Raw genomic sequence first — 13,242 nt, 5'->3', positions numbered from 1 at the left:
CTATTTTCCAAACAAGTCCAGTTAACCGTTTTACTGTTTAACATTAATATTGTCATTAGCAACAGACAGCCCCACTCTCCTCACACTCTCTTGCCTTCCAGCTCCTCACCTGTAGGTATGATGACAGACAGGGCTGTGGTGGAGGCAGACTTGATGACCTTGGTCACGGGTCGCGAGTTGCGTTTCTCTCCCTCAGCTGAGAGCTGGCTGTGGCGGACCCTCCTCAGGACCAGTTCGTTGGTGGCCCGGGACCCCTGGGGCTCTGTGTCCCCAGCAGTCACAGTACTGCTGGGGCTGGGGATGGCTCCCACTGGTACATCTGCTGGCCTCAGCAGTTTGTCTGGAGCAGAGCAGAAAGATGGAGGAATAATATCATGTAGGTCAAGCCAGGATTCATCCATTATCCAATGCCAAATGCCCTCACCTCCAGCAGTCAACCCGTTACCCTCCTTTTCCTTCCTAAAATCCCCCTGGCTGGATGTGGTGCCCATGGATGTGGTGCCCATGGCCCCCTCTAGAGAGGTGCCCCTGGCCTTGACCGGGGGCTGTCTGGTGGGCACGGGCAGGTCAGGATCGGCCTCTAGTGGGGAGGCAAAGCGGTGAGTGTCCATGAGGGCAGAAAAGCGTCGCCGGGCCCCAGATGGAGGACTGGAGTCACTCTCAGTGAAGAAGGACTCTGAGCACGACAGTCGCTTCCTACACACAACAACGCAGCACAGAATTGATTTATTGTATTTATGAAAACAAACAATGACTAATGATAATGAGAGCCTTGATAATGAGGGCCAACAATGTCACGTTTCCTACTTTTTAAGCGAGGTAAGAGGGCACTAGTACTAGTCAGAGCACAGTAGTGGTCATACTCACATCTCAGGTGATCCTGTCCTCCAGCTCTTATCTCTCAAGGTCAGGCTGCCCAGGCTCTCTCTCTTTGCCACCCAGTCCTCCCTGGGTCCCTTGTGCTCCCGCCGGGTCACTGTCGGGGGCTTGTGCTCCAGCTGGGACAGGTGCTCCATGCTGCTGTACACCTGTAGTTCCCAACAGAGAGAGGGTGCATAAGCTTTCAGCACCCACAGAGGGAAAAATTACTAATTTTCCCATGATTCTTTGTTTTAAAATGGGTTCACTGGCATAATTAGCTTTCAGAGTTTAGTCAAGAAGGGGAGATCTGAGCAGAAAGAGACATATATGAGGCATGTGTGTCAATAAAACCCAAGGTTACGAAAGAGGTTCTTTCATGACTTAGTCTACCATGTGTGATAGTCACATAAAGTCAGTTGACTCAGTTAACACAGTCTGTCGTAGATGGCCGCGACCGGGAGACCCATGGGGCGGCACACAATTGGCCCAGCGTCGTCCAGGGTAGGGGAGGGAATGGCTGGCAAGGATGTAGCTCAGTTGGTAGAGCATGCGTTTGCAACGCCCGGGTTGTGGATTTGTTTCCCATGGGGGGCCAGTATGAAAAATAAAATAATGTATGCACTCACTAACTGTAAGTAGCTCTGGATAAGAGCGTCTGCTAAATGACTAAAATGTAAAATGTAAAGGATTATGAGATTTATTGACAGGCTTTAGAGAAGACATGTTTACTTGGCCTAGACTGGTACAATGAGGTTCATCTAGTTCAGCAAGGAGTGTTGTAGAAGGGAGGTGAGACAGAAGAACTGATTAGGCCGAAGAATAGGTTTTACCGTAAACTTCAATTAATAGCCCGGGCATTTATTTGCTTGAATCACTGAACACAACAGGCGCTTATTAGAGACAGGCTTCTATTTGAGCCAGGCGTCTATTTCCTTAATGCAGACAGCTTTTGCTTATTTATATAGTTAATTGTTTAATTCCAGCATTCACTTCCAGCATTTTAATCAATTTCTTCATTTTCTGCACTAATGTGTTATCATTTGCACACTGTGCCACGTTTCTTTTGTCTTAGTATGCCTCTAATAAAAAATAAAAACCATTGATAGAATAATTATCCTCCTCTTTGACTGTGCATTTGTTCGGCAGTTCTTACCTTCGCCACTAGAGCGATCAGCTGATTTCTGGGGGGTCTGTACTCCTGAAGTTGTTGACTGTTTTTGTGCTTGTCTGTTAGCTAGCAGTTCTCATCTGTTAGTAGCCAATGGCTAGCAGTTTCTTACTGGCGATAAAAACTGATGATTGCCATTCTTTTTTCGAGTCATTACTGAATTATCTAATGTAACAAATCAAACATTAAACCTCGTAAACAATTCATGGTAACGTTGTAAACAACTCATTTAGACCCAGCGTTTATTTGAAACAGCCGTTTATTTGCTGAAATGTGTGCCGATGGCCGGCTATTAAAAGGGACAGGCGGCTATTTGAGACAGCGTTTAATTGAAGCTTTAAGGTAAGTTTAAGGATGAGTAAGTGTAGAGTTTGACCTTGCTGAAGCGAGGGGAGCAGGAGGAGAAACGGCGGATCTCGACAGGTTCATCATCATTGGTGTCGTCCTCGTCATAAGAGTGGACGTGGTGGTAGCGGTCCGAGCGGGCTGGGGACGGAGTAGGACAGGGTGTTACACACATACAAATGCAAACAGACAAATTGGACAAGTACATCAAAGCTCCAAACACAGCTAGTTCTTATCTCTATCCCTTATACCAGTGGTATTCAATGTCGGTGAACTGCAGTTATTTTTTTAGGAACAAAACATTAAGAGTAAATATTATTGTATGGGACAATAAACAAACCTTTTTGAGTAACACAATTTTATTGAGTAAATGTATTTATTGGTTTCTTAGATAAGAGATTCAAATGTTATTGAAGGTTATTTGTTAATGTAAAAACCAACATTTACTGATGAAGGTTTTGTCATTAGATTAGGGGTGGAGTGGGCTGGGGTCACAAGAAATTGTTGCAAAAAAATGGTGTCCCCAGAAATTCTGGAGAAGAGAATGGTGTCCCCGCTGAAATTATTTAAATACTACTGCCTTATGGTGATTCTATACATTAAGAATGCAACGAGTCAGCACAGTTCCCCTCCATGTAGCCAGGGGGCAGTGCAGTTAGAGAGAGACTCACTGTCGAAGTAGCTGGTATCCTCCTCTGACTCTAGGTGGGGGATGAACTCAGCCTTCTGTCTCAGCAGACTGTTCCAGTCCAGTTCAGTGAAGAATGAGTGCTGCTTCACCTCAAATGCACCACCTGGGGCAGCGAGAGAGAATGAAAGGGAGAGGGGGAGGGGGAGAGAGGGAGAGAGATAAGGTGTGTGTTGTTGAGTGAATCTATATTTTCACTATGAATGGGCAGTTTGGTCCATCTCTGTTACAGCATATGTCTGATGTTAAGCATGTTGTCAACATGCACGTGTATGCAGACCTGTGCCCAGTCGGACCAGTGGGTTGGTCTGAAGTAGAGTAGAGATCAGATGCTGAGCATCGGCAGGAAGAGCCTCATCACCTTCTGGCCACACTATGTCATCTACAAGAGACAGAGATAAGTTGCATTGGACAATGTAGAAGTGAGAAATATGGCTTCAAAATGTCTGCAAGATGCTGCTCAATGAACCCACTAACCCCCAACTTCTCACCTGTGATGACCTGTCCAAAGAGCTCCTCAGGCGTGTCTCCAAAGAAGGGCACACAGCCCACCAGAAACTCATAGAGGATGATGCCCATAGCCCACCAGTCCACTGGCTTCCCATAGCCCTGTCTCAGGATCACCTCCGGGGCAATGTACTCTGGCGTGCCACACACCTGATGGAGGACAGAACCACAGAGTTCCTATGAGAGGTTCTATATTCATATCTATGGATAAAACACTGCTGGTGAGATGCTAAGGCCAGTCTCTCTCAAAATGTGAGTGGGAGACACGTGTGGCCAATACACGTTTCTGCCTAAATGAGGGGATCAATGCGAGAATGCCAGGATGGAACATGAAAGCTCTGGATGTTGTGTTTTCATGTGCAGATGGGTATTCATCAAATGCTAACAGATCTGTGGCTGTGAGAAAGCCGAGCCAATAAATAATTGGGGATTTAATTGAAGCAGTACCATTCAAAGGGTTGGAAAAACAAAACATCTGAAAAGACAGCTGATTATAATAACTGAGGAATATTTGGTTATCATTTTGTTAGATGTTGATCATTTCATTTCTTCATGCTTTGACAACTATATGCACACATTTATAAATTCAGCATTTATTAATTAATTTGTCTAGAAATAAATAAATCAAAAAGTGATCGTTTCTTTCTGTCTGAATGGTTATGGAAAATGTAGAAATTAAAATATATTACTGCAAAGTCATTGTGTATACTGTGGTGGTTATAAGTTTCTCTGCTCTATATACAGTGCACACCTGTTTGTCTAGGAACTCCCTGGTGTCCTTCTCGATGTGTCCCTCGTACAGGTTGGTGGTGAGGCTCATCAGACCCATCTTAGACAGGCCGAAGTCAGTCAGTTTGATGTGCCCCATGGAAGTGATCAGAAGACTGGGGACAGACAGATCAAAGGTTACCTGAAACACTCTTCATGTTGTAATATAATCAAACTTTGAGTTCACCCCAATGAGTCCCATCTGATAATTGTTCAATGACAACACAAGTGAGGTCTTACTTGTCTGGTTTGAGGTCGCGGTGCACAATGCCATAGTTGTGAATGTACTCCAGCGCTAGGACGGTCTCTGCAAAGTACATGCGCGCCATCTCCACAGGCAATGCCCCAATGTTTTTCAGCAGGGTGGCACAGTCTCCCCCTGACAACAGATAATACGTGATCAGACTGACTGCTAGCATTCCCATCCCCAGCAATGTCCTAAATGCTGCTCTTGTCCTAAACAGACAAGTAATGGTGTCCAGTATATTATTGCATTAACTTACCCTCTACATACTCCATGACCATACAGAGGTGTCTGCGGGTCTCGAAGGAGCAGAACATGGAGACCACGAAGGGGTTCTCAGCGAAGGTCAGTATGTCTCTCTCTACGAAGGCCTGCTGGATCTGGTTCCTCAGTATCAGGTTCTGCTTGTTGATCTTCTTCATGGCGAAACGCTGACGGGTCTCCAGGTGACGGACCAGGTAAACAGCTCTGGAGACACACACGCATACACACAGTTAATAATCAGATATTTTACACATTTTACTGAGTAAATCCAGTGTTTTCTGTTAAAACCATTCAATGGACATCAACAAGATGGCTCATATACATGTACTAATGTAACATTCATATGCATGAACACACCCACACTCACCCGTAGGCTCCATTGCTGATCAGCTTAATGGTCTGGAAGTCAGCCTCTTCGGGCGGCTTCATGGCTCTCATCTTGCCCTGAGGGAGAGAACATGACAACAGGGTAAGACAAGACTGGATCTGGCCAGACCTCCAACACCAGGCCCACAGGAGTGACGTCTTCTCTATGTTCCCCCAGTGCTACCCTTGTCTTCCTGACTTCTTGTCCACTTAGCTGAATTTTGGCACCTGTCCTAATGGTTGAAGGATGGCTGATTGCAGGCATACAAAGCACTAGAGGATATCCTGCTTTTGACTTCAGACTCTAATTAAAGCAAATGGATTCAATTGCGTAGATTAATGTCCACTGTGCCAAGTAGAGGAAGCAGTCATATTTATTACAGCCAGTAGGGCCTTGGACTACAGTTTGACTTAACCCAAAGGGACAGAGAGAGGGGGGTTGATGGTGGGTGGGCTGGGGAGAGGTGGAGTAGGGACAAGGTTCTCACCTCTGTTGAGTCGTCTGTTTCTGGTGTGAGAGGTCCCTCACTGTCGTAGCTGTCCAGATTAACCATTTCTGAGGACAGACAGAGGGAGTAAATATGAGCTCCATTTCAGCAATACACAGAGTGACAGAGCAACAGTAGTCAACACAAGTCAAGGTTTCCTCTTTCTCTTTTTCTCTTGGACTCATTCTCTCGCTCACCCTCTATAGGGTCTCTGGTCAGTCCCAGCTGGCTGATAATGTAGCGAGGGATGTCTGTCTTCATCAGGTGTCCCTCCTTGGCGTGGTCCTCTGCTGCCTCCATCAGGTGGTAGAACTCCTCTGGATTAAACTCCTGGAGGACAGGAAGAGGGGGACCACATTCAGTGTGACACAGGTATAACACTACTTTTATCAAGATAGAACTATCCTGAACCAAAATATAAACGCAACATGTAAAGCGCTGGTCCCATGTTTCATGAGCTGAAATAAAATATCCCCGACATTTTCTATATGCACAAAAAGCTTATTTCTCTCAAATTGTGTGCACAAATTTGTTTACATTCCTGTTAGTGAGCATTTCTCTTTACCAAGATAATCCATCCACCTGACAAGGGTGTATTGGAGATTTTTAGTTAACTACTCTGTCTCACTTAAGGGCAGACAACATAACAAACCAATTATATTAATTATTCATGTTGTAGAATGAAATGCTTATATGCCCTATATGCCTATGGATTAAGAACAAATAAAAGGGTTCCATGATGAAATGGCTCTATAGGTATTTTTCCATTACATATGTTATAATATGCTTAACAATAGTAGAGACATTTATTTAGTGCAAATGCTGTGCTTCTGAGAAAGGATGGTTCCCTCTAGCTCCCTGCAGCTGGTCTGGCGTGTAGTCAAGGACTTGGGATGGAGATAAACTTCAGGAACAGATAGACCTGTATTGTTTCCATTTCTTGTTGCTTCTGAGTAACCTGGTCACACGGTCAGGACAAAGATATGACATGAAAAGGAGACCAAGCAGACATGGGGATAGACAGGAAAGAAGCTAGACAAAGAAACCATAGTGGCTCAGATATGATATGAAAAGATGAAGCTGTATAAAAAGAGAGCTCCAAGTCTGGGACGGCAGTTGCTCTGCAGACCAGCTCGGCTCTATTGCTTGTGTAATAAAGTCTATCTTGATTCTACAAAAACTCTGAAAGTACTTTGTTTGTTTGATAATTTTCTACAACAGGTAGCATATCAATAAGCTGATTAAACAGCCAAATTCATTACACAGGTGCACCTTGTGTTGAGGACAATAAAAGGCCACTTTAAAAATGTGCAGATTTGTCACACGATACAATGCCACAGATGTCTCAAGTTTTGAGGGAGTGTGCAATTGGCGTGCTGACTGCAGGAATGTCCACCAGAGCTGTTGTCAGAGAATTGAATGTTAATTTCTCTACCGTAAGCTGCCTCCAATGTCATTTTAGAGAATTTGGCAGTATGTCCAACCGGCCTCACAACCGCAGACCACGTGTAACCATGCCAGCCCAGGACCTCCACATCTGGCTTCTTCACCTGCGGGATCGTCTCAGACCAGCCACCCGGACTGCTGATGAAACTGAGGAGAATTTCTGTCTGTAATAAAGCCCTTTTGTGGGGAAAAACTCATTCTGATTGGCTGGGCCTGGCTCCCTAGTGGCTGGGCCTAACTGCCAAGTGAGTGGGCCTATGCCAGGCCCACCCATGGCTGCACCCCTGCCCAGTCATGTGAAATCGATAGATTAGGGCCTAATTTATTTATTTAAATTGACTGTTTTCCTTATATTAACTAACTCAGTAAAAATGAAATTGTTGCATTTATATTTTTGTTCTGTATAATTGTATTGCCTGCGCTTCAGACGGCTATATTGGTCCGCTAATACAGGACCAGTAAAGGCCCAGTGCACTACTTTTGTGAATATATTTTTTCCAAATAAATTAAACAACAATATTTTTTTTTTCCTTCTGTTTTTTCAGGGGGTGCCCCAGCACCCCCAGCACCCCTACTCCCCACAGCTATGCATGCACCGAATACATGTTTACAATTTAATGGGTTTCCATCAAATTTTTTACTTCACTGATGGTATTGGCACAGTACTGTATCTGCGCTGTTGGCTAGAGCACACGTATAGCCTACATCATGGGTATTCAACTGTTAACCTACGAGGTCTGGAGCCTGCTGGTTTTCTGTTTTAAGTTATTAAATGCACCCACATGGTGTCCCAGGTCTAAATCAGTCTCTGATTAGAGGGGAACAATGAAAAAACGCAGTGGAACTGGCTTCGAGGTCCAGAGTTGAGTTGATGAGATTATTATGGACAAAAGAGCGAGATTATTTTTATTTTTGTCAAACGGCAGTCAAGCATCGATGATCATGTCACCAGAATAAGACCCTTGATCGTTATTGGAAAGGAGCATCAAGCTCATCACCTTGCACTTTCACCTCCCTGTGAAGTTCATCATCAATTATTTAATTTGTAGCCTAATAAACTGCATGCTTCCCCGACGAGTAGTAGTGGGAGGACTACACAACATGTCATCACGTGACTCCAAGTTTACGTTAATGGGTTATTATTTCAATATTTGAGCATAAAAGCCTTTCCACCGTCATTTCTCGCATAATTAATTTTACCGACACAAAAAGATCCCACCTTGTCAAGCGTTTTTTGTTTTGTCGACATTTGGAAAGTTTAATGAAAAATGTTCTGTTTCCATCAGTCCTGTCATTACATTTTTTTATCCAACATGTACTTTACTCGCATAAAAAGGTTGAATGGAAACCTGGTTTATGAGGCCTGCCGGCTGCGTTCACCCAGAGGACAGGATTACTGCTCTGCCAGAGACCTTGAGTCAGTCTGGGCTACACACACAGGCTCAAACTTTAAATGACACAGTCATGGTCTGTGAGACTCAGACAGCACTTCAGGGGGCCGCTGGTATTTGTAATACTGTAGCGAGGCAAATTTAATTTTAATCTAAATGCAAATGTAGTCACTAGCCAGGCAGATTGGGCCTTTTATCGAGGTGCTTAGTTGGAGCTCAGTATTTTTGCCCCTACTGTGTAATAAACCCTCCTGTTTCAATGTTTATAATGGAACCGCAAATGAGTGTTTGTGCTCATATTTATTTAAGGAAATTAATTTGTCTTTGGTCCAGGCCAGGGATATGGTCTGTTAAATACTTAGTGGGGCCATGGACCGTGAATGTGACTGAACACGCCAGTGACCATTACCATGACCGTGACTGTGTTAAGAGAGTTATGTGTTCTATTCTCACCAGGCACTCCAGCAGCCTTGCTGGGCGAGAGATGATGATGAGGAGCTTCTTCACCAGCTCTGTGACGAAGGCCACCTCTGAGCTCTCTGATCGCTCATACGCCTGAGAGAGAGAGAAATAGATGGACGAAGAGAGCGAGAGAGGGAAATGTAGAGGGAGAGAGAGAGAAGTAGAGAGAGAGAGAGAGAGAGAGAGAGACAGAGACAGACAGAAAAAAAAAATCCAATCTTTGGAGCAACGTGGGATGTGAGAACAGTCATATTCCAGGCAAAACTAATCCAATCAAACAGAATACTGGCAACCCATAATAATCAGACCGATTTAATCAACCCGTCAAACCGGGAGTGCAGATGAAGTTCCTTGATATCTTCTATCTGCTCAGACAAATCACACGCACTATTACACAATAGCCTTATTTTACTCCTTTCCTCGTTCTTATCCTACTGAAAGGCGTAGTGCTGCCATTTGAAATGAGATGATAGGAACTAAATGTGCCTCTCAGCAGCCTGCAGCTAGGCCACCCAGACCTGAGGAGAGCCTGATATGAAGACAATGTAGCTCACATGCAACAATTAGACTCAGGGCTATGCTGATGTTAACACTGCAACATAAGACTGGCTTCTGGGCAGCTCAATAACCCCAGAACTGGCCTGTCATGGCACCTATCATGACATCTTAGCCTATACTTGCAGCGTTTCTGTGACTCACATCATTGAGCAGCTTCTCCAGGTTCTCCTGCAGCTCAAAGAAGTAGACGGTGGTGATGAGGCCCTCGCGAGCCTTGGACAGGCAGTCTCTGGACAGCTCTGCTATCTGATGGTGGATGAAGCTGATGACCCCGTCGGCCAGCGGCAGCACGCTCTCAGGGGAGAAGGCATTGATGAACTCTGCTAGATGCTCCTCCATCTGAGCCGTGGCCTGGGAGAGGGGGGAGGAGAGAGGGAGAGACAAGAAACAGAGTTAGGAGAGTTCACCTTTTACCTATTTCATATTTTACATTCAAAACTGAAATAGTTAAGTTCCCGCTCCATTGACCCGTGGTATTTCCATCATTCTCACTTACACCCATTTAAAAATAGACATAACTTCTGACATACAAATCAGAGGGTGACAGCATTTACCTAATTTCCCCTCTGAAACATCAAACTTCATATTTATTTTTATCTCTGACATACAGTACCACACTGAGCAAACATCATAACCTGCTTCCTTTTGATACCAGTCTGCTCTAACCAATCCTTATCCTTACTTGCACTTGAAAGTGTGAGAGAAAATTATGTTTTGTGTGTGTGTGTGTGTGTGTGCATGTGCGTCTGTGCATGTGTCATGTCTTACCTTGGGGAAGCGCTCCTTGTACACATGGTTCATCATGACGATCTCATTGTCATAGCAGGAGGGGGAGCGTCCAGGACTGAGGCTGCGGGAACGCGGGCGCATATGGGGTGAGCAGCGGCCCCCGTCGTCGTCAGCGATGCTCTCGGTGCTGCCGAAGTGCTTGGACAGGAAGTGCAGCTCGTCCATGGTGGGCTGGAAGGGCAGCTGGTGCAGCCGCTCCTGAGATGAGCTGGAGGACTGGAGGGGGAGGAAGAGAGGGAGGAGAAAGAGAAGGGCGGAAGAGTGGAGGAGTTGGACAGAAGACAAAAGAGGATGAAAGTTAGAACATCAAAAACCAGCAAAAAAAAGTGATGTTCTCTCATACATGAAATCCAGTTATTGTATTGGCCAGAACCATAGCTAGTTATGTGCTCTGGTGGCTCTGGTAGTGGCTATACTGGGGAGTCGGGACAGTTAACCTCGTCCAACTGTCTCACCTCTGAGAGACAGAGAGAGACACTAATGAAGTGAGCCCAGCACAAGGGGCTGCTACATTAATCTGTCTCTTTCAGACACAGACTCATTTACCTGCTGAGTCAAAGCAATGGGACTTAACATTCACCACTAACCACAGGATCAATCCCAAATCAATCCCAATTGGCATCCCTGCTTAAAACAATCAGGACAAGGGTGGATGGAAGGAGGGGGAAGATTATCTCTGTCACGGCATTTCATGGTTATAAATGTTCTGTTATTCATCGATGCTGCTTTCTTTATATGTCTGCCAGGGTATTGAAAAAGCATTGTTTTCACTCCCAAATGGATCTGTGTCCACCATAGAGATATCCATGATCAGACTCAGTCCAGGGCCTCTGATAAATGAGAAAAACTGAGAGAGAGACCTGAGTGAGGAGAATCAAAGAGAGAAAATGTGGGTAGAGATGAGGTGTGTGCTGGTATGTGTGTGTGTCTATGAGTGTGTGAATGAGAGAGAGAAACTGAAGAAGACCCTGAGGCAATGACAGAGACAGTAAGAGTGTGCCATAGTGTGAGAAAGAGAAAGGGAGACAGAGAAAGTGAAGTAAGTCAGACAAAGGAGAAAGATAAAGTGGAAGAAGGCGCGTTTTGAAGAAAAGACTAAGAGCTTTTTAGGAAAATGCCATTGATGCACGAGATGAGATAAAGCAGGGTCAAATCTGTGATACCGTGGAGCTGGGCGTGTTGGTGCCATATCCAGAGGAGGGCAGAGATGCCAGGGACCATCGTCGACCATCCGCCCTTCAGAGGAGAACAACAATGTACAGTATTAAACCTGAGAGCATCAGACTTATGCCCAACATCAACATTCTGTATAACACAACTGATCCACCGTATTGTATTAGTCATAGGAGCCATCCGAAGAGAGAGGGAATAGAGAAGCCGAAGCCTGAGTGGAGTGGCCTGGCCATTGTGTTTCTATGGAGCTGCAGCATGCCGCAGTGACAGACAGGGAGAGGGATTTGATAAATGAGAGCAGTGAGCACAGGAAGCTATTGCTGCTCCTGCTTCTGCTCTTCTAAATCTGACTGACTGACTGACTGACTGGGAAGAGAAGGGATGACTGGATTGGACCTCACATGTGTATGTTGTTGTGTATACATACACACATACACAGACCTCCTGCCCAGGCTTTTTGGCTTCCTCTCACCACTGACTCTGAGAGGTGTGATCATTCTCACTGGGAGGTGCTAGACCTGCATCTAACAGGTATTCACCTCTCCCTCCCTCTCTCTCACACACACACACACACACATACACACGCATGCATACACATACAGTGTCAGGGAGCTGTTACCTTCTGGAGGAGGCGAATGAGAAGTGTGCCGGGGTGCTGGAAGAGAAGTTGCGTGGGCTGTCCAGAGGGCTACTTCCTGGAAACATAAAGGAATGGGAATAGAGAAACAGACAGAGCATGAGAGGGAAGGAGAGGTACTGTAAAATGACGTGTTTACAGTAATATGTTTGTAGTCTGAGAGACTTGGCTGTAGTACGTACCGAGGTGTCCAGGGAGGGGCAGAGGAGAGTGTGGGCGGTGGGGCAGAGTGGGGGAGGTGGTGGTCAGGATCAGACTCTTCCTGTTACTGGTACGACAACTGGAAACACAGAGAAACAGAAATAGAGGGAGTTTTATAAACAATTATGTATTAGTAGTGTCGTAGTAAATATATAATGTTATAGCTTGGTCTGACTAAAATCTTGTGCATGACCCATTTTGTGTTGGGCGTTTGTTTTCAATACAATGGACAAAAGAGTCCTATCTTGTCAGCCTTGTCAGCAGGTGGCCAAGGACAACACCCACGCCATAGGTCTCTCAGTTCTTCCAACTCACGAGTTCTTGCTCTGAGGACACACACACACACACACACACACACACACACACACACACACACACACACATCATCACTGATAACACACACACACACACACACATCATCACTGTTAAACACACACACACACACACACACACACACACATCATCACTGTTAAACACACACACACACACACACACACACAAAAATCCCCTTCTCTTAGGCTGAACATCTGAAGACAGAGAACCCGACTCAGAGCCAATGCAACAGTGACACTGGCCTGGAAGGGACCTCGCCCAACTCATCAGGACCAATCAGAAGATCAGAACTACTAGATTCAACCTACTTCATTTTATTGCATAAAATGTCAGCACACAATGTTTCGGGGCTCTCTTCAGATATCTCCCTAAGAGTTTGACGAACGGGTCCGTGCACGCGATTCCAGATATCTTTACCTCTGAATAAACTGCCTTATATTATACCATTATCCACCTTGTCCAAAAGTCTCTACTTGGTCTCAGTTCTCCAGTAAACTTGTATTATCAACAGTAGGAGACCTTATGTGAAGGTTTAGTGTGGTACATAAAAGAG

The 13,242-nt window shown here is 45.2% G+C and overlaps 1 protein-coding gene across 1 annotated transcript in view; it reads right to left on the bottom strand.

Moving 5' to 3' along the window:
* LOC311103918 (microtubule-associated serine/threonine-protein kinase 1-like) overlaps positions 1 to 13,242 on the bottom strand; it is a gene marked incomplete at both ends in the record, with an annotated part of 56,994 nt that overhangs the window by 3,029 nt on the left and 40,723 nt on the right. The window contains 19 exons of the mRNA XM_084145541.1: positions 110 to 340; positions 425 to 696; positions 868 to 1,028; positions 2,406 to 2,515; positions 3,046 to 3,168; positions 3,343 to 3,444; positions 3,554 to 3,719; positions 4,321 to 4,453; positions 4,578 to 4,716; positions 4,841 to 5,049; positions 5,213 to 5,289; positions 5,700 to 5,767; positions 5,897 to 6,029; positions 8,990 to 9,091; positions 9,698 to 9,907; positions 10,325 to 10,561; positions 11,509 to 11,581; positions 12,138 to 12,213; positions 12,338 to 12,435. Coding sequence (XP_084001667.1) covers positions 110 to 340; positions 425 to 696; positions 868 to 1,028; positions 2,406 to 2,515; positions 3,046 to 3,168; positions 3,343 to 3,444; positions 3,554 to 3,719; positions 4,321 to 4,453; positions 4,578 to 4,716; positions 4,841 to 5,049; positions 5,213 to 5,289; positions 5,700 to 5,767; positions 5,897 to 6,029; positions 8,990 to 9,091; positions 9,698 to 9,907; positions 10,325 to 10,561; positions 11,509 to 11,581; positions 12,138 to 12,213; positions 12,338 to 12,435 — 2,720 coding nt within the window. The remainder of the gene's footprint in view (positions 1 to 109; positions 341 to 424; positions 697 to 867; positions 1,029 to 2,405; positions 2,516 to 3,045; positions 3,169 to 3,342; positions 3,445 to 3,553; positions 3,720 to 4,320; positions 4,454 to 4,577; positions 4,717 to 4,840; positions 5,050 to 5,212; positions 5,290 to 5,699; positions 5,768 to 5,896; positions 6,030 to 8,989; positions 9,092 to 9,697; positions 9,908 to 10,324; positions 10,562 to 11,508; positions 11,582 to 12,137; positions 12,214 to 12,337; positions 12,436 to 13,242) is intronic.

Source organism: Coregonus lavaretus (genome assembly GCF_964263955.1).
Source record: "Coregonus lavaretus genome assembly, chromosome: 28".
NCBI classification, from domain to species: Eukaryota; Metazoa; Chordata; class Actinopteri; order Salmoniformes; family Salmonidae; genus Coregonus; species Coregonus lavaretus.
This window is presented reverse-complemented; position numbering and strand designations above follow the sequence as displayed.